We start from the raw sequence: 21,353 nt of genomic DNA, 5'->3' as shown, positions 1-21,353 counted from the left end.
TTTGTCAAAGGGGACTGCAGCTTACAAGGGTTTAGTCCAATACGTATGTTTCCATGGCAACCGCATTCAGTGGGTACATGAAAAGCTGCACTGGGTCGATAGTGATTAGTGTTGAAGGGGAACATTCCTATAGCGGCATATTTTCTGTGTGTTGTTTTTGCTATTTTTCTTTTCTCTTTCTCCACAAAGGCTCATCATTTGATCTTCAGACCAACAACAGCATTTGTTTTGTGTGCACTGTAATGGTGCTTTGTCGCTATCTTGTGGTCAAGGCCTGCAACCAGGGCTGTGTCAGCTTTATTGAGTTTTTAAAAGGAAGGAATGAATGTTATCCTGCTGGCTCCATCTAGTGGATAGTCATCAGAAACAGCTGTAAAATCATACAAAAAGATCATTCGTCTTGTTTACAGTACAAAAATGAATTAGGCACTTTGTCACATTCACTTTTATTGTAAAGGTGAAATATTCCAAAATATTAATTTTTATGTCAGGGGGAGCAAAGGTGGTGAAAGACAACTATAAAACATCTACACAACACTTTGGTAAGAATCTTGGATTACAGTCTCAAAAAATTTCTGCGGGAAGAAATAAGAAGGATAAAGAAAAACGGGAGACCAGTAATATGGCACCTACGTATAACAGCCAGGTAAAAAGTCACAACAGATTCCTTTTTCCTAGAAAGAGCATTTTTGAGGCTTAAAATGCTGGAATGGCTGGTTAGCTGTGCTTTCATACATGAGGGATGTAAGATATGATACGATAAACACTTGTATTACTTCTCTGGATTTGTTTATATCCATTACTGTCTTTTAAGAATATCATAAAACAACAACTTTACAATAATCTTGCAAAAAGAATTCTATATTCAGCACAGCTAGAGTTCACGTACGGCAGAATTACTTCCAAGATCTAAAAATGTCCAAATTAAACAGTAACATAAACAGTCTGACGGTCCACCCCGTGGCTGGAGGGTGGAGTGAACACTCCACTGGCACTCGGAGAACATCGGAGTCATTACTTCCAGGCGCTTTGCAGGAATCATCATGCTGTAGTATCACTGCATTCAGTCGAGTGCCTTTATTTTAAAGGTTCAGATTCTTGCCTTGGCTGAGAAATGATGGGACCTTGACCTTGCATTTGCATGGTATTGTATGGCTACGTTTACATTTGTGTACCTAAAACAAGAACGGTTCAAAAGGGCATGCCCATAGTACTGCTCCTATTACAGTGGCTGAAGTGGTGAGAAGAGTGTACTGACCACTTTCCCCTGTCTGCAGTTCTTTTTTTAACAGCCTTTGTAGGTGTTATAGAAAATTACGTTCTTGGAACATTAAACTCAATGTGCAGGTGCCATCAATCCTGAATAAAGGGCATCCACTGCCAGTAACAATTTCTATGGAGACTAAGTGCAGCACTGAGCTTAGTACTGATGTAAGATCTAGACTCAAACAGGTACAACATATCCGAGAGGTGGAAAAGAAATGAAATGTGTTCATTTCTGCTTCGGATCATTGAGTATGAAACAGGAATAATTTTTGCTGCTTGTTGCAAAATAAATAATGTGCCATGGTCAGCATTGTGTAAACTCTCTAAACCTCCCCACTTCAGATCCTCTCAGTGGAACATAATTCACCAAGCAACTTTCAGATTGAAATCTACTAGTATACTAGTAACTGAATAGCATTTTAACAGCAACTCTAAGCACCTCTTCTCAATCATCCCAACAGACTGTGGGTCACTATCCTATATTCTATAAAAAAAAGAAACATAAAAATGACCAAACTGTTGCACCATGCCATCCCTAAACAGAGTGCCCTGCACCACTGAGAGCCAGTGATTGACGTTAAATCCTGTTAAATCCTGTCCCCGTGCCAAAACGTGTCCCTTCCTGTGAGTCTCGGCAACCCTAGCAGGGATGGACGTTACAGGCGCGGATCTCCTTCCTGTCCTTGCAGCTGGTTAACTGTGGGCTCTTAAATCTCTTCTTGGCAGTCATAAGCCTCTCCTGGATTCCTCCGCCACACAACTTGGTACAGTCAGTCCACCCAGACCATGGCTTCATTTTGCATCCTGGTGGAGAAGCACATGTGGAGAAAAGCAGGTGTGAAGCGAAAGTGTGTCTAGAACAAAGATATACAGATACTGTATGTGTTCATGCTGCTACATGATGGTCAGCATCATGTTAATGTAAAGTGGCAGAGCAGTACTGTAACAACTGTGTGGAACATTCCTAAAAATAAAGGTGCTACAAATGGTTCTTTGATTGACGCCATCAAAGAACCACTATTGGTTCCATCAAGAGGTCTGTGAGTATAAAGTGTAATGTAAAGGGTCCAAGTTAGGCATGACCAATTATCCATAAAGCATACTCAGAACCAGCTAGAGACCTTTCAGCAATGTATGTTGGCATAGCAACGCTTCATCACTTTCTGTTAGTAGAAAGCAGGTTAGTACATTAATATTTTGTGTACTAATCTGCCAAACCCGCACTACTCAGATCAGCATATAGTCTATACTTTATAGCATTAGTGTGTAGTTTAAAGTCATGTTATGTAAAAGAGATGAATGTGAAGAACCTTTTAAAGGTTTAAAACATGCTAAACTTGATGTTCTTTATTAAATCAAAAGTAATGAACCCCCCATTGCATCACTTTTTTTATGAGAGTGTGGTCTCCAGATGTTCATTATAGAGCAGGATTACAAATGATACTTTGAGATTTTGTGCTGTCGCATTTTATTTTACAGACGTAAAGTGATGTTGACTTAAGCATTCAACCCCTGTGCTGTGGAAGCTTCAAGTAGGATACAGTTGATCTCTACCTGTGAATCGTTTAAAGCAGTGGTCTCCAACCCAGCTCCTGGAAGGCTAACTCCCTGCAGTCTTTGGATTCAACCCTAATCCACCAATCTGGACCAACTCATTACTGTCTTTAGAAGTTTCTGATTGGCTGAACGAAGTGTATTTTTAAGAAGAAATGGAACAATTTACCTTTATAGATGATTAATAAACTAAAGGATCAGTAACATCAACAGCAGAGCAGTGCAGCAGCAGCAGTGAAGCATCTGGATCCACTGAGGTAAAGATCCTGAAGATCTGATTTCTGATCGGCTGATGATTTACTGACATTCAGTAGATTCACTGTTCATCAGTTACATCAAGTAGACTTAATATCCTCACCCAGTCTAACCCACAGCCTAACCCTAACCCTGATCTTAACCCTAACCTTAACCTCAAACCACACCCTAACCCTAACCCTGATCCTGATCCTAACCTTAACCTCAAACCACACCCTAACCCTAACCCTGATCCGAATCCTAACCATAACCCTAACCCCAACCCACAACCTAACCCTAACCATGATCCTAATCCTAACCCACAACCTCAACCCACAACCTAACCCTAACCCTGATCCTGATCCTAACCTTAACCTCAACCCACACACTAACCCTAACCCTGATCCTAATCCTAATCCTAACCTTAACCTCAACCCACAACCTAACCCTAACCCTAATCCTAATCCTAATCCTAACCTTAACCTCAACCTCAACCCACAACCTAACCCTAACCCTAATCCCGTCACCTTAATCTCAACCCACAGCCTAACCCTAACCCTGATTCTAACCTTAACCTCAACCCTAACCCTAACCCTGATCCTAATCCTAACCTCAACCCACACCCTAACCCTAACCCTGATCCTAATCCTAACCTCAACCCACACCCTAACCCTTACCCTGATCCTGATCCTAACCTCAACCTCAACCTACAAACTATTCCTAACCCTGATCCTAATCCTAACCTTAACCCCAACCCACAACCTAACCCTAACCCTAACCCTGATCCTAACCCTAACCCATATCCTCTACAGCAGCTGGTTGAGGGTGGTGAGATGGTCTGTATTAGAGACGTTAGATGATCGGGGAATTCTCAGGTGAACATCTACAGATCTTCAAACACAGTGAAGAACAGCTGAATTCAGTGGACGTCTCTTGATGATCTGCTGAAAGTTCAGATGCTGCTCCATCACTGAGATGTTGTTGAGATGTTACTGAGAGTCTAATAAGGGTTTATTTTATATACAAAGGAACCACTCCTAATAAAGTCTCACTAAATAATTCTTCTCTTAAGAACCCCAAGAGTCTCAATGTAATAGAGATGTGTGAGATACTGCTGTGATTACTGCTTTCCCCAAAACATAGTCTTATCCTGCTAACAACACTACCAGCACAGATATGAGGACTGGGACAATAACTACTGCAACTATGCATGACAGTGATGATGATGATGATGATGATGATGATGACAATGTTCACCTGCCAGCTCATCTGCTCCCTCCTCCCTGCCTTGCTTGTTCTTCCTCTTTATGCGAGCATCTTTGCGCCTCTTTCTCTCCTCGCTGTTGGCGATGCCATGGTTACACTTCCGGATCTTGCACTTCTTCCTCTGAACAGTCTCAGGGCAGGGATCTCCTCCGAACTGAGGCTCCATCTTTATCATCCGCGTCCGGATTATGTGACCCTTCCCACAAGATTTATTACACTCTGACCATTCTGACCACTCCGACACCGCACAGTCCGAAGCTGGAGTGAGAGAAGAAGGAGAGAAAGAGAGGAATGCGGTCTGACTGTATCCATTTAAAATCTCATTTGGAAACACAATCTTTTGCCACATCCTTTGATGCATGTCTTCATCTTCAGAATCTGACACCTGGTTGGATGAAAAGTCAGAGAAATACATATGTTCCAGCCCAGTGCTGAGGAGCCTGGACATGGGCTCTTGAGGCTCAGAATGAACTCCTAATCAAGGGTGTTAGCTGGAATTCACAACTGCTATTAATTAGGGATTGTCTTTATAACTGTATAGAAACCCAGTAAGCACTTATAATGGAGTGTAAACTTCACTGGACCTTCCAAACGACTTAATCTAGAAGTTAATATAGAGCCACCTTATATGAGCTGTAAAAAAGGACATTTTAAAAAAGTCTAAATAATTATGCAATTCATACTGCCCAGATGGCTCCCCCTCCTGGTCATTTCAGGACCTGCACAGGGTCCCTGACTGTGTGTTATTTTTTTTCTTTTGGTTTGCCATGTCAGCACCCCCTCCTGGTCATATCAGTCCATGCAGGCCCAGGCATTCCTGGTCATGTACTCTATGCTTGGATTGGTCTCTAGTGAGTCTCGTAAAACCCACCAGGTGAAGGATGGAGCATGGCCAGTCCAAGTGTAAACATTGAGAACACAGCCAGGTGTCTGCCATCTGTCTGTTTATTTTTGGGTTCTCCTGCATGTCAGACTAGGATATGTATGTCACCACTATCCACCTTATTTTGCAACGCCCACTTTCAATACATTTCCTTTTCCGCTTTCGAATTTCTGGTCATTTTAACATTCCAACAGGCAATTTAACAATATTTCGAGCTAACTAGCTTTCCAGCACAACCAAAAAGATTGGAATGCTACAAGGCACCACATCCAAGTAAGATGAACTGTGTCCACGGCTGAAGGTGCTAAATTTTATTAAACGCCTACCCAAACATACATACATCTGCTTTTACCAATTTGTTCCACACCCAACCAACACCACAAAGTCATTAGAGAAACGGCTTGGTTATGAAGCTCCGGTGAAGCGGATGCATACGATTAACCCACACTAACCCTAGCAGCTTGTCCAGAAATGCACACATAAAGCTCTTTAAGTTCTTTAAGGGTGGCACAAAACACAAATTCCCCTCCTGGCTGTAGGGAGAGCCTGTGAGCAAAAATACCAGTCATTACATAGTTCTCAGTTATACCATCATTCCAGAGAACACAGTTCCACTGCTCCACAGCTCCTTTAGCCCACGCCTGGCATTAGGCAACATGGTGCCAGTACAGTCCTATTCTATCGGCAGTACTTCTCTACAGGGACTAGACAAGCTGTGTTTGTGCATTTGCACATCTGTGTCAGCAGTGGGTGCAACTTCAAGTAGCTGAATGAATTCAGTAGATGTGTCCATAAACTTTTGGACATGAAGTGTATATTGTGATTAACTCTATTATCAACTATGATTGAAGCTTTCTTTAAGAAACAGCCTAAGGGTCTCTATCAGGATCACACTAAGAAAAGGCCACTTGAATAAAGTCATAATTGAGATTTTAAACTCTAAATCATATTCAGCAGTTTCTCCCGTACAGTAAAATAAAACATTAATGCTGGTGTCCAACAAGCTCCGGGAGGGTAAACCTTTCCCCATTTCAATTTATTTTTCAAACTGAATTTAATGCGAGACAGGCCGGCAGACTGTATTTTCTGCTGCGCCAGGCTGCTCCGGCAAACACCTGATTAGAATTCATTCCCCAGTGCACGGTAATGGCAGAGCTGCATCCCTCCATAACTAATGAGTTTTTGGGATTTGTTGTTTTCCTTTTTTCTTGTTTTGCATTGAAAACATGACACAAGCGAGTGGGCTCATTTGCAGGGATGTGCTATGTGTGTGTGTGTGTTGGGGGGGTGTGAGGGGGTGCTGTAGATTGCATTTTAACTAGGCACATTATCTTATTATTCATAATTTATTATTATTCAAAGTGTGTGTATGTGTGTATGTGTGTGTTTTTGGGTGTGTGCTAATGGCACTCTGGAAGCAGACATTTCCTAATGTTTGCTGAGTGGAGAAAGTGATGTACACAGCATTTTAACTACATACATGATCCTTCAGGGCTTGGAGGTACTCTATATGGACACATTGGACATATTAAAAGAGTTGATCCTGCTACTGTGGGAGTAACTGTCTCTACTGTTGATAAACTCATTCTGGTCTATTATAGTGAATATTCTTACGTCAATATGTGAAACTTAAAGTAGCTGAATGCATTTATTAGAAGGGCTATCCGCAAACATTTGGACACATAGTGTATGTACAGAGAGGTATTACTTCGTGATTTTGATGTGTGTGTACTCACGGCACTCTGGCAGCATGCACTTCTCCAGTTGTTCGAGTTCCTCTGTGCACTCTCCCAGCTCCAAGGGGGATTTAAGAATGCGCTGGCGTGTTCGTGTGCCCTTACCACACGTCACACTGCAGTCACTCCAGTCAGACCATGGAGACAGCAAGCACGGGATGGTATCTGTCAAAACAAGACATGCATCCTTACAGCAAAAACAGCACAAAACTGCTGTCAGAACAGAGCTGCTGTCCCTCACAGCCACAGGAACCACCATGATCCTCACAGTTCAGTCACTGCTGGAACAAGGAGACCAGAGGTTGCACTTTTGTCCATGTGTAAATAAGGACAGTGCTAGTAGTGTGGTAAAGACTAGACTGACACACACTGATTGAGTTTGGGAATGTCTTGATTTCTTGTAAAATCTGAATTTGATTTCTGTTAAACTGCAAAGCAACAAAAGAGGCCATAGAATATTCACTAATATATTAATTAACATTTTAATAACTACAAAGGTCTGTATATTTAGTGTGTAAGTAGAAGTAGCATATATATAGTACATATTGCAACACCGTCCCTTATGCAACAAACATATATAACATTAAATTGTGGTCTAGTATATTGACTATTCTTATTTCACTGAAGATTATTTTTTTCATTTAATTATTTTAGTTGTGATTGTAATGGACACAGAAAAGTTAAATTTTTATTTAAAAGAAAAAATATATAGTGATGAAAAATGATCTTTTTATTGTAAAATACATATACAATACATTATTATAAAAATATATTTAACCTTTATATATATATATATATATATAAAGGTTAAATATATTTGTGTAATAATAATATATTGTATATGTATTCATCTCTTTTCATACATGTTGGAGAATATATGGATTGTGCAATAGAAATATGTATTGATATATTGGGGAAATAATAAACTATGTGACAAATTTACCAATAAATTTCAATATAATTGGTGTGTGTGATTTATACCATATTTATAATAAAAAAAAATTTTTTGGGCCTAAAAGTTGGTTAAAATACCTAAAAATATTTGAGTGCTGATTAAAGAACACAATGTTATCTTAATGTTATGCCATGTTAAGGTGTTCTGATGTTAAGTTCTTGCTGATGATTAAAAACATGTTAAAAAGCTACTGATGGTGTCCCCAGACTTTTGACAAGCATTGTAAATCAAATATGAAATGGTCTGTTTGTATGTGCATGCGGGTGGGTTTAACTCACGACACTCTGGCATCATGCATTTCTCCACCTCCACCACCTCCGCCCCGCAGATGGAGCCATCAGAGGGGGGCATTTTCACCATACGCTCCCGGCGCTTCATGCCTAGCCCACAGGTGGCACTGCAGACATCCCACTCACCCCACTCCGTCACCAGACAACTGCTAGGAGCTAAAAAGGTCAGACAACAGCAGAGGATCAGACAAGCAGGCAGTGCAACTCAGATCATCATCTTTCATCAGATAACAGCAGAGCTAAAGTGTAAATGTAGCTGTAGCCTCTTTAGTTTTTGCACTGGAGTTATTATATTAATATATCATATATAATTTTACTACTTATCTAAACCACAGAGATGCTTAAGCTGTGTGGAAAATGCTCGTACGCTTCATATGGTCTGGGCATTTGACTGCAAAGCACCTCTAAGCTCCACCCCTCACCTGAAGATGACAATGAGACTGAGCTAATCAGCTCCTGTGTACAGAGCGAGAGGTCTAGGCTTTCTGTGTGGTGTGTGGTTGTCATGTCCAGCATGTTTTGGCATGAATTGGAGGTTGTTTGGTCTTTCTCATTAATCCTGCCTATAGTTCTAGTCCTAACCTGACTTAATCATGGTCTTCTCTGTGTTTTAGAGTTTATAGTCATCCTTGTTCTCTTATTATCTCTCTTGTTTAATTTTGGAATACGCTCAGGATATTTAGGTTGTGATCATTTTGTTACATTCGACTCTTTGATTTTTTGACATTTAATACAGATCCCTCACACTTGCATCCTAAGGGCCCATAATAATCATTTTTTTGTAAACAGTAGAAGTCAATAAAATGATGCAACCAATTAAATATGTCCTCTGTAGTTATCGCAGTTGTCTTTCCTAACACCAGTCAATAATTGTAATTATCCATAATTATGCCAATAACATGATTGCATCATACAGACCTAATAGGCAGTGGTTTCAGATTAGGGTTTCAGGTTTGGATCACTGTTCAATTTCTCCAACCAGAGCACTGTTTTTGAAAACAGTATTTCAGCCTGAATTCCCAGTAAATCCTCAGTATACTCACAGCAGTCCTCATTGACTGTGCAGGGCTCGGTTTCCTCTGTGGGCAGAGTGCAGGCAAAGCCATCCTCTGGAAACTGCTTTACATAACGCTCCCTGGAGCGGATACCCAACCCACACGACACGCTGCACGGAGACCAGGTGATCCACTCCGACATCATACAGGTTGAAGCATCTACAAGAGTCAAGAAAGAAAAAGGTAAGGTAGTGAGCATGGAGGCCATTTTTATCAGCTTTGATTACATTGAATACATTTTCATTACAGTTTAGTTCAATGTATTTAGCCTTTTTAAAAGACTATTGCACTTTATGGGTTTCTGGGACAATAAATAAACTGGTTCAATTGTGTAATTAACAGCACTATATTATCAGTTTGGCTTTAATATACAAGAATTATCAATAAAACCCAAAGCAATCATAAACAGTTAAAACACTTAAACATGCATTTAAGGCTAAATCAGAGTGCAGCAGCTGATTTACCCACAGATCAGCCATAACGTTATAACCACTGACTGATGGTTCTTGAAGTCCATGTGTTGGAAGCTGAGTGTAAGAATCTGAGACACTTTGACAAGAACCAAACTGTGATGTTCTAGACAATGATTGGGTGAGAACATCTCCAACCCATCAGGCATCAGGTCTTGTGGGGTTGTTCCCGGTATGCAGTGGTCAGTACCTACCAAAAGTGCTTCAAGAAAGGACAACCCAATGAACCAGGACAGGATCATGGGCACCCAAGGCTCATTGATGGTCATGGAGGCCCCCTCTCACAACTTAAAGAATTGGCTGCTAACGTTAGTCTTTGTGCCAGAGCGCACAGCAGGACACCTTCAGAGGTCTTGTGGAGTGCATGTCAGTACTATTTTGGCAGCTGTTTCGTTCTTACTCTGCATATTTTTAAATCAAGCTTAAATATATTCATGACCAAAACCTCAATCGCATCCTCATAACCCATCTAAATCACCCTCTCGCTCTAAATTATAGGTATTACTTAGTTCTGCTTGAGAAATCAATGCTAACAGAATCATTACTAAAATGCCATGAGTAAACATGTCATCCCGAAGGCCCCCTTTATCAGCCCAGCCACATTATCATCAATCGATAATAGCTGTTAACGGCCCATTAAACGCTAAGGAAATCAGAGCCGCAGAGTGGTGATGGCTTGTGTGTGACAGTAAGACCTCTCTATAAACACTCCAGTGATGAGAAAACCACAGCTAGAACAAACTGACACCAGACTCTATCAGTCTGTGAGAGATGGCCGAGCACCTCAGAACCAAGGCAGAGATCCAGAGCAGCTGAGCTAATCCAAATTAGCAAAGACAGAGAGCCTCATGCAGGAGAGATGGTGTGCTAATATTAGGTTTGCATAACAAAGGATCTCTAACTCCCTGCAGTGCAAGTCAAAACACTGTAGCTCCATAATTCCTTATTTTTCAGGTGGTGTAAAATTTCTCTTTTCTCCTCCCCCATTCCAGTCTACCCAGGGCCTAATAAACACTTACTCATACAGCACCTCGCCTGCTTCTTTTATAGGCTCGTGTACAAATGAACCGGGGTTTTCATTGATCCCTCCTGGCAAATATAAAACTGTATAGAATTAGCTTTGACCTTTTAACGTCTCCGAGCAGAAATCAATGCAGTGGCCTGTAAAAAGCACTTGCCCAGACGTGATGTGCAGGTTCTGTCACCTCATAAAAGCCTCTCTTACTACGACTTTGGGACTTTTTCAAAATGTCCTTCAGTAAAACATGATGACCCATGATGTCCCATCCATACACCTCTGACCACAAACTCTGGATAACTAGGAAAGAGATGCTCCCCATAGCATGACTTCATATCAAGCTACCAGTTTATCGTCCTCCAGTACACCAGGGCAGTGTTTTAAAGAGACAAAGCAGCTACAGGTCAACACTGAGGATACTCACCTGTGATTTCAGCATAAGCGTTTATAAACAAGACCTTTAAACTTTCTAATTAATGCAGTTCATGCAGTTCATGTGCAGATACAGTCCAGCAGCTTCAGCTCATGTTCACATCAACCATCAGAATAAGGAGGGAAAAATGAAATCGCAGTGATTTTGGGAGTGGCTACATTTCCCGAACAATCAGAAGCATGCTGGGGTGTTTTGAGGATGAATAAAAAGGTTCACAGTTCAAGGTAAAATCAGTCCGTCCATCGTCCATCATGAAGTTTCTACAGTGTTTTGCAGTGTATACAAGACAACACCTTGTTGATGAGAGAGGTCAACAGATACAGTCAAACTGGTTGGAGCTGACCGAAAGGCTACAGTAACTCATAGCAACAGAAGAGCATCTCAGAATGAACAACACCTCCAACCTTGAGGAAGACGAGCTACAGCAGCAGAATATCATTTCAGGTTCCACTTTTTAAGCCAAGAACAGTTGCCTTCTGTTAAAAGCCCAGGCTTGTGAAGGTGGTGTTATGATGTGAGGATGATTTTGAGGTTGGTTATTGTATATTGGTCAGTATTTATTGGTGACAAAATGTACAAGTTGGGCTCTATTAGGTAGAGGATGATGATGCTCACCCTCATCACTGCAGCCAGGCCCCATACAGGGCTCGAAGTCCTGAGTGTGTGGGCAGGGAACACTCAGGTCCAGCTGGGCCTTCAGCATCCTCTGCCTCATTCTCTTGCCCTTCTCACAGGTGGAGGAGCTGCATGCTGACCAGGGTGACCAGTTGGAGTATATGCATGTCTCAGGAGTGTCATCTGATGGTGTGGAAACAAAAGAGGAAGAAAGAGAGTGAGAATCTACAGAGGAGAAGGAAAGGGGGAGCTAAAAACTGCAGCACCTGTGGGCTGTAATGGCCTTCTAAAAAGGACAGAAGTGCAGGACCAAAATATACGGAAAACTAGAGGACGTTTGGTGCACTTGGCACATTTTACTTGCAAGTCCGTCAAACACAGACACACACACATACACACACACACACACATGCATACATTTACACAAGCAAGTCCACATTAGGGCTGCTATTATGTACTGTAACTAAAATATGATTTAAATTGTTGTATAAACACAAGATTAAAGAAATTTATTCTATGTTTGTCATGATGAGAGTCCCGTGATTCTTAATAGCCATGCTCACAGCACACAATACACTAATTCTGTTTAATTATTAAAAGACTAATTTACTACGTTTCTTGTACTGTGTTTTTATGCAACAAAAAAGCCCTCATTCATTTTTACAAAACAGAGAAGGCACACCAAGCTCCTTTCCACATGAAGCATCGTTTAAAGGTCAAGGCTAAACTGGTCTTTGGTTCAGAGCCCAGATTATACCCTGCAGAGAGTGCCCCCTCCCCTGGCTAAAATGACTGGCTTGGCCCAGGTCACCACAACCAATTTTTCCAGGATCTTCATGGCTGAAGTACTGACCCCTGCCCAACTCCAGGGCACTAACTCTAACCACGCTGATATTACACTCTATCCCTTGGATGTCACCATCTGTGCTTCTGAGAGCTCCCAAAAAAACAGACAGATCTAGATCTGTTCTTTGCTGTCGGGACTTTACATCAAACCTTCCCCACCAGTTCTTCAGGCTAATAATAGCTAATAATAGCTTATAGCATATATAACTACTGCTAAAACAATGAATATTGAGGAAAAGTACTGCCTTACGCTCATGAAACTCAGTCTAATACATCTGGTTGATTTGATAGATAATGGCTCTTCAAGGTAGACATTCTCACAACGTTTCTGTGCTTTGGATATCATACAAATGTCAGAATAACCACCTTATAAAACTTTTAGCCCACAGATGGGCCGAGAGTGTTATTCCAAACCTTATAAGCATGTGTAATAAGCCTTGAAGTGTTAGTGGGTTAAAGTGAAATCAGTGGATGAGGGTTTTGTTTTGGTCAAATTGACCACCTGGGCCTTTCTAGGGTTCTAAATCTCATGTGCAGCTGTTTACATGGTCACTCATTCACACTGTAATAACCAACCCACCTTCCTCCTTCTCCTCCTGGGCGATGTCTGCCACTATGTCATCCACGTTATCAGGAACGATGTTGCACTGCTCACCCTGTGGCCACGGAAAACACATTATACAAACCTCTTACCTGCCTGTAGGTGTTTATCGCATCATCAGAAAACAGAAACAGGAGTTTTAGCCTTGGACAAAGATCACAACAAAGCTCTTAAGTGTTCAACAGGGTGAAGGTCACCTTGACTCTACAGTACCTATGGACCTACACCAGAAGAATTCATTGCATCAAAATCCAATGATGCCCGCTGGGTCACGGACTTAATTCAGCTGGAGTAGTAATGGTGTGTATCCAGCAGCGTATCGATTCACACGCCCACACAGGGTGAGGTATTAATAACTTATAAGTATCTGTCCTCAGACAGCAAATAGACATGTCTGCAATAACAAATCACTGAGCGCAGGTTAAGGCCGGCTGTCTGGCTGTGGAGCAAATGCTACACACTGACATTTAAAACAACAAATATCCAATACCTCACAAGACGCATATTACAGCAGCTCAGGCTCGAGCTAAAAGCCAGACGTGTGTTCTCTAAACTGCTGAGCACTGCTCAAAACTCAAACTCTCAAACTCTCAGGTTTTGGCAACAATAACCTCCTCTAGATTCGAAGCATATAATCCTGTTTTCAGAGTGATGGTAGAACAGACCTTGCGGGCGATTCTCTCCACAACTACTCTGGCCACTGGTGTTATAGCGCCCCCCTCTGGGTCGTAAAATGGGCTTTGTGGATGATCCAAACTGGTGAGAGGCCGGATCTTCTCCTGAGGGACTGTGGGCTTGTTGGGAGACTGCATGGAAAAAACACATAATGAATGAATTAAAAAAAACAAGTCACTGATTGAAGGCCCACAGCCAGTCCAGAGGGTACAGTTCTATATATCAGACATCATAATTTACTGCCACATTCATTTTTGGACCGGCATAAATGTTGTTTTAGATACTTAGTATCTAAAAAACTAAAAATAAGGACACCCACAAATTCCACCTACAAGAACTTTTAAGCCATCCTCTACCAGCAGCAGCAGGTCTGGAGCTCTGCTGCAGTTACTGAGTCAGTTGGAGGCTTTTCTGCACTCTGCTCTGAGCTCAGCACTCGGCCCTGACCCCGCTCTGTAACTTTACGTGGTCTGACAGACACTCGGTGGCTGAGCTGCTCTCTGTGAGCTGTTCCTCCTAAACTCTTCCACTGTTCAATAATAACACCACTCACAGCTGATGGAGGAAGATCTAGGAGGGAGGAGATTTCACCAGCTGACTTGTTGTTGTCCAAATACTTATTGTAAAAACTGATGTATTACTGGTAGTTGTTCGGTATAGGTAACATTTCGTATGCATTAATCATTTATATTAATTTTTTTAATATGGGTTATTTAAGTTACTGTAGAAAATGAACTGATTTCAAATCAGTCTTAACACAGTTCACATCAATTTGAGAATGTTTTACTTCTGCTTTGAACATGGTCTGACACCCCGCTAGTGTTAAATCCCATTACAGCACAGAGGCACTTCCACTGCAGAACTGTCAGCATGGCCCTTTGGGCTTCACGCGGTGAGATTTGTTCTATTCCGCAGTGGCAGGGTCAGAGACAGGGGACAAATCCACCACACACAGCCAGGGGGGGCCCACAAATTACACACGTATCAACACCCCACTGAGAGTGGCCAAACTTCACAATCCGCAGATCATAAGCTACCCGCTGCACCCATTCGCTACCCTGGGGCTGCAGGGAAGGCAGCGTAGCAGATGACAGAGATTTCATCGAAGAAGCTCATCTTTTATCCATAGACTGAGCTGTTTCATGATGGCGAACAGTTGTTTTGGTGAATTATTATGAGTTTATACGACCAAAGAGGTTAAGAGTGAAGGATGTTTCCTCTCTGACATATTCCATCACACCACCAGATGGCAGAGTCATGCTGTGATTGGGAATACATCCACTGTCTAAATCCATACTTGTAAAGCCATGTGTTCAAACAGACACCCCGTTATAAAGCATCCTCTATATAAAGAGTTTATTTATTTCAGTTTACTGCAGTTTTGTGTTTAAGTCTGATTCGGACAGAGAGGAAAAGGCAGAGAGAAACAGGGCTAACATACAACGTTGGGACCAGGCTATGATGTAAGCTGTAAAGTTATTGTCTACTGAGTGGAGTTGGGTTTAGACTTATTATTATGTACTACATGAGTAGTTACACTGCAAATACACGATATGTGCAAATGTTTTTGGACCCACTGTTGACACAGATGTGTACTTCTGCAGATCATATTTAATTTAATTAGTAGGCAATATGTTCAATTAGGCAAATAAACAGTAATGATGCTTTAGAAAGTGCAGAAGTGTCTCTGTAGGGAAGGTGATTTATTACATCAACTTCAACAACGTCAACAACAGTCATTTCATCAGGGTGCCAAAACATTTGCTTAAGACTGCATAGTCTGCATGTAGAAAAAAAAGTTTAAATCTGTTTATGTGTGTGTTTTCCTGTAAATATCATATAAAATGTGTATAAAGCCAACAAATATGGATTCAGAAACAAATGGTCATGGTCTTGTGCGTCTTTATTTAGAGGATACGGTTTGATACAGTATCACCTGATTTAACTTACAGAACCACAGATTACTCAAACCAGACAATGGATACTAATCACAGTCAGTACTGGGCATCTTCAAGAAGAGGTTTGGAAGTGAACACACTGGCATATAACATCACTGCTGAATGTGTTACTCCAATCAAATGACTTTCTATATCCTGACAGTATAAAAACAAGCATATTTCTGTGTTTACAAGACAGTCAAAACCCCAAACTGACCAAAGTCTCCAGTGAAAAGTTAGCTGCCAGCTCAAACCCACAGCACACAAACCCTTCTGCAGTTCAGCAGGTTCACGACTGAGCTCCAGCATTTAGTCAGAGCCACACAGAGGGCCTTCACTGGCCTGACTTACATAACCAACACCACTCAAATGAGCGACAGAAGGAAAGTGATTCACAAGGACACTGACCTCGTATGTGACCCCGCTGTCTGTGCCTGAGTCCCATGGGATCATGTCCTGGACCAGCTTCTGGACCCAGCCGCACTCTTTGGTGCAGAGGTCCTCAGCTGAGAGGCCCACGTTCCAATCTGGGCTGGGACCCAGCATGGTCAGGAAGGACATGAGGTGCCGTGTGCGGTCCACTGAAAACTCAGCTGAAGGGGCAGCCCGTCTGCACACAGAAATAAATAAATAAATATTAAAAGTGCATTTATTTATGGAAACTCAGAATTATTGCTTTAGTGGTTCCCACTTTCAGGTACTTTCCACATGGCCCATCAGTGGTTGCTACAGCATACCACGTTTCTATGGTTGCTATGAGCTTGTTATGGTGTAGCTAGGTGGTTGCCTAGGGATAGCATGTTGCCACATGGTCACTAAGTGGTTGTTACAATATACCAAGTTACTATGGTTGCTATGGGTTTGCTAGGTAGTTGCTGTGAAGTTGCTCGGTGGTTGCTGTGGTACCCCATGTGGTTGGTTGGGTGTAACTAGTGTATGTAAAGCAATGGTTCTTAAACTGTCCTTAGTTTGAACAGAACATTTAAATGAGTTTAAAGCTTCTTCATTACCACTCACACAGTGGCGTGAAAAAGTGTTTGCCCCTTGTCTGAATTCCTGAACTGATGGACTTTTCCAATACTGAATGACACAGATAAAGGACAATAAAACAGCTAACAACACAATCACCCTTTTCCTGTAAAAGAGCTGTGAGTAAGAAAAAAAACTTGTTACAGAAGCTTCACACTGATCTCTTTACACTTTTAAAGGGTTCTTCACACATGCAGCTCCAGATTATGGTTCTTTCATGGCGTCACTTGTTAAGAGTGTATGTGTTGTAGACTTTGTGACCTCTGGCTCTATTCAGCACCACTGTAAAGAAACTGGAGTCAGTAGGTTTCTCTACAATGAGCCACAGTTTCACACCAGACTGCTAACAGCGAAGCTCAGAGAGGTCAGAGAGAGAGAGAGAGAGAGAGAGAGAGAGAGAGAGAGAGAGAGAGAGAGAGAGAGAGAGAGAGAGAGGGAGAGAGAGAGAGGGAGGGAGAGAGAGAGAGGGAGAGAGGTAGAGAGAGAGGAGAGAGAGGGAGGCTGAGAGAGAGAGAGAGAGAGAGAGAGAGAGAGAGAGAGAGAGAGAGAGAGAGAGAGAGGGGAGAGAGAGACAGAGAGAGAGAGAGAGAGAGAGAGAGAGAGAGGAGATAGAGAGAGACAGAGAGAGAGAGAGAGAGAGAGAGAGAGACAGAGAGAGAGAGAGAGAGAGAGAGATATGATAGAGAGGTAGAGAGAGAGGAGAGAGAGGGAGGCAGAGAGAGAGAGAGAGAGAGAGAGAGAGGGGAAGAGATATGATAGAGAGAGAGAGAGAGAGAGAGAGAGAGAGAGAGAGAGAGAGAGAGAGGAGATAGAGAGAGACAGAGAGAGAGAGAGAGAGGGGGGGGAGGCAGAGAGAGAGAGAGAGAGGGAGAGAGATATGATAGAGAGGTAGAGAGAGAGAGAGAGAGAGAGAGAGAGAGAGAGAGAGAGAGGGAGGCAGTGGGAGGTCAGAATGAAGTGGAACAATAAAGGCGTTTGAGTCGTTTAGGGACAAAGAGGGGTTTAGATCCTGATAGGTGACAATTGTGTTTGGTTTAAAAGACAGCTCTAGAATCAGGCCTGTGTTATCTAATCAATGGATAATTCATCTTCTGTGGTAATTGCACACTGATGGGTCCATCTCTCTCTCTCTCTCTCTCTCTCTCTCTCTCTCTCTCTCTCTCTCTCTCTCTCTCATCAGAGCATTTTGTTGTGACTCGCAGCGCTACCAGGGTGGCTGTGCAGTAATTGTTTTAGTAATCAGACATAAAATTACGATGTGATTGGAGATGTTGGAGTGGCAGTTTAAAGAAAACAAGCTAAGTGGTGTTATCATGAGAAAACTGAAACAGGGTCCATTAAAATGGCATAAAGGAGTCGGCAGTAAATTCAGTGGATTGAAGAGTGTGGGGCCAGACAACTACCCTCGCTTTTTTCGGGCTGGCCAACACCCCCACTCCTCAGGAGAGATGCCCCAGTCCAGTTTGTTTTTCACCCTTGATCGGATCTGAGGTGCCTTTATGCTAAGTATGCTTACTAAAGACCCACCTCTATCCAGAGCACTTTATAAAGAAAAAAATGATATCTATTAAAGCTTTTATTATATTTACAATATATTTACTAGACTTACTGTGCTCTTTCTTTTCTGTATAGTTTAATAATCTCCACCTTTAGCTTCTAGGAATTGTAGCTTTGCTGTAAGTTGGTTACAGCTGGTTCTGCCTGGTTCATTTCTAGCAGTGCCAGAGCCCAAAAATACTTCACATGTAGAGTCTATTGACACCAGCTCTAAACATTATAAGTGAATGACTAAGAACCAGCTCTGTCACCCTGGATAAAAGCATCTGTTTAATGCCATAAATGTAAAGGTATGGTTTCATTATAGATCATACAGTCACTTAATTGAGGTAGGATATCCCACATATTAACACTGAAACTGTTACCTCATATACTTAGTTTTTACCCTTTATGATATATAATTTCAAAATGTTTAATATTATCTAATACATATAATTCTGACATTTTTACCAGTTATTTAAAATTCAATGCTTCAATGCTAAAAACTGATCGTATTTATTATATAATTATGAATTATTCCAAAATAAAACCCATGATGTCCACTTTAAAATATTGTTTTTTTAGTTAGTGAACATTTGCTTTGATACTTAGAGTCTGCTAGTATTTATGAAATATCATAGAGCATAAAATTAAATAATGTAACCATTTGAAATAAGCAAGACTTCACTAATGCTTCCCACACAGGTATAAAGTCATAGAGCTCTGCTTTTAACACACACACACACACACACACACACACACACATACACACCCAGAAAAAAACAGCTGTTAATACCAAACTGTGGTTATATTTCTTTCTTGGGGGCCTTGATAACCCCCCACCTCCTTCTCTTTCCTAGCAATTACAGCTTGCCTTTGTGCTGCCCCAATATGGTCGTCAAAGATAAAGCTAACACCTATGAGATTCCCGCGCTAAAGGAGAGGAAGAGGAGGCAAACCGACATGGGGAATGTATGGGTGTGTGTCTGTCTATGTGTGTGTGTGTGTGTGTGCACACCAGGCAGCCACGCGCTGGCAGCAGGATTATGGAGCTGAACGTGTCGTTACACACTCTTATTAGAGAGTGTGTGGGAGTGTGAAGAGAGAGCTACAGCTGGTGCTAATTCATTGTGTCCTCTGGGGATAAACTGGGAGCTAGCACCCACGTAACTGTCTCAGATGTGTCTTGCATCCATGTGCATGCACTCGGAGCGCCAGAGGCAGTGACCACACACACCATGGACGATAGATACTGCATTGCACCAAGTGTATGAGCACCTGCACGTAACCAGACAGCACAGTTTATAAGCTGGCAGCATCCTAACCCTCACCCACGGATCTGGTTAGCTCTAGAACTGGGGTTCCTTTCACTCCTCCCAGATAAACCTTCTGTTTTTGTTTTTCTAATACCGCTTTAGATGTGTCATGTGTTTTCCAGTTTCAGAGTAGCACAAAACTGTGTAAGATGTCAACTCTGTTACTGGTTTTAATGGTTTGAACAATAACAGAGTTGAAGATGAGTCAAACGCTTCCACACTGGAATGGACCTCCTATTCTGGAACGGGCCAAATACAGCCGAACACGACATCCAAAAATACACACACTGCATCATTTAATGATGGGACTACCACACACACACACGCATCCACACACCCATTCACATTAAAGCTGCACAAACCATGCAGCTAATTTAAGACTCTTCCTGCATTGACAACCCATTATTTTACTGTCTGCATGTCGCCGCACTGCTAATCAACTCAACTCAAGTCTTCCACATCTCCTGGAAACTTCTGGACTGTGTCTCCAAGGAAGACCTGAGTTGTTTCTCTAAAAACACAGCCAGTGAGTCACCAGAGAGGGGCAGGAAGGAGGACATGTGGACAGAAAAGGGCATTCCATTTTGAGAGTTTTGTTTCTAAGCAGAAACAATGTTTCAAACATGGCAGAACCAAAACTCCAAAGTTGCTAAAGTTTCTGCCATGACACTTCCAACACTCCAGAAAGTGAACCAGGCCAGCCATTAAACAGAATTCAACCTAATGGAAGAACAAATAGAAACAAATATCTACCATTATTTATTCAAGCTGGAATTCTCTCAAAATCCTTTTGGCTGGGCAGTGGCCTATTTAGAATTCAACAAAAACCATCAGTGTTAAATTTCCTCCCACAAAAAAGTGCTTAACTGGTCTCCAGTGTGTGCTGTGCAGTTATACTGTAGATGCTAATGTAGCGCTGGGGAGTTTGCTGTGAAAAGAGGTGAGAACTTTCCTCAGAGAAGCGAAGACTATCAGCAGATACTTGGGTGCACTCAGAAATCTATTGGCCATGCATGAGTCCCACTCTCGATACTTGTTTAATGAATTTTATTATTACCAAACTGAGCCAAGGGGTGAGTTTACCAAATCTGAAGCTTAGATGGACACACTGTGCTCAACCTTCTCCCTCAATACGAGATCAGTCATCTGTAGACGCTTCCAATGTGCTGTAGGTATAACAACTGAAATCTTTGCAATGGTTGTGTTTACGGTTATCATGACTGTAGCATAGCGGGTAACAATGTGATAACAAGCATGGCAGACTGGGGTTCGCCACACTACACCACACCACTACCGTTGGCTTTTGTGTCTCTCTTTTTTTATCTAAAACTCTTCAAATATTAAATAAATAAATAAATAAAAAGCAAATAATCTAAATATGACTGTGTGTTCCAGAAAAAATGATTAATTGTGAGAAGAACATATATAATAATAATAATAATAATAATAATAATAATAATAATAATAATAATATGCCCTTATAATACATTACATTTTAGGTCACTTTACATAGCTTTAATACTATATATAGTAAAAACTAAATATTACTATATTATATTATATATTTATTTATATTTAGTATACTAAATATAGTTTATACCTCAAGTCTGTTGTAAAATGCCATCTTAAGCTAAGGAA

General features: G+C 41.5%; 1 protein-coding gene across 1 annotated transcript in view; it reads right to left on the bottom strand.

Annotated features, from left to right (window-relative positions):
- Nucleotides 1-461: 461 nt before the first annotated feature.
- The window catches only part of spon1a (spondin 1a), a 106,091-nt gene continuing 85,199 nt past the window's right edge, over nt 462-21,353 (bottom strand). Inside the window, exons 8-16 of the mRNA XM_072695704.1 lie at nt 16,243-16,444; nt 13,888-14,028; nt 13,202-13,277; nt 11,776-11,958; nt 9,228-9,398; nt 8,173-8,340; nt 6,940-7,104; nt 4,312-4,578; nt 462-2,070 (exon numbers count right to left, since the gene is read on the bottom strand). Of these exons, the coding sequence (XP_072551805.1) occupies nt 1,907-2,070; nt 4,312-4,578; nt 6,940-7,104; nt 8,173-8,340; nt 9,228-9,398; nt 11,776-11,958; nt 13,202-13,277; nt 13,888-14,028; nt 16,243-16,444 (1,537 nt within the window). The 3' untranslated portion in view covers nt 462-1,906. The remainder of the gene's footprint in view (nt 2,071-4,311; nt 4,579-6,939; nt 7,105-8,172; nt 8,341-9,227; nt 9,399-11,775; nt 11,959-13,201; nt 13,278-13,887; nt 14,029-16,242; nt 16,445-21,353) is intronic.

Source organism: Salminus brasiliensis, chromosome 13 (genome assembly GCF_030463535.1).
Source record: "Salminus brasiliensis chromosome 13, fSalBra1.hap2, whole genome shotgun sequence".
Lineage (NCBI taxonomy): Eukaryota > Metazoa > Chordata > Actinopteri > Characiformes > Bryconidae > Salminus > Salminus brasiliensis.
Note: the sequence above shows the minus strand (reverse complement) of the source record. Positions and strands in the feature narration are given on the sequence as shown.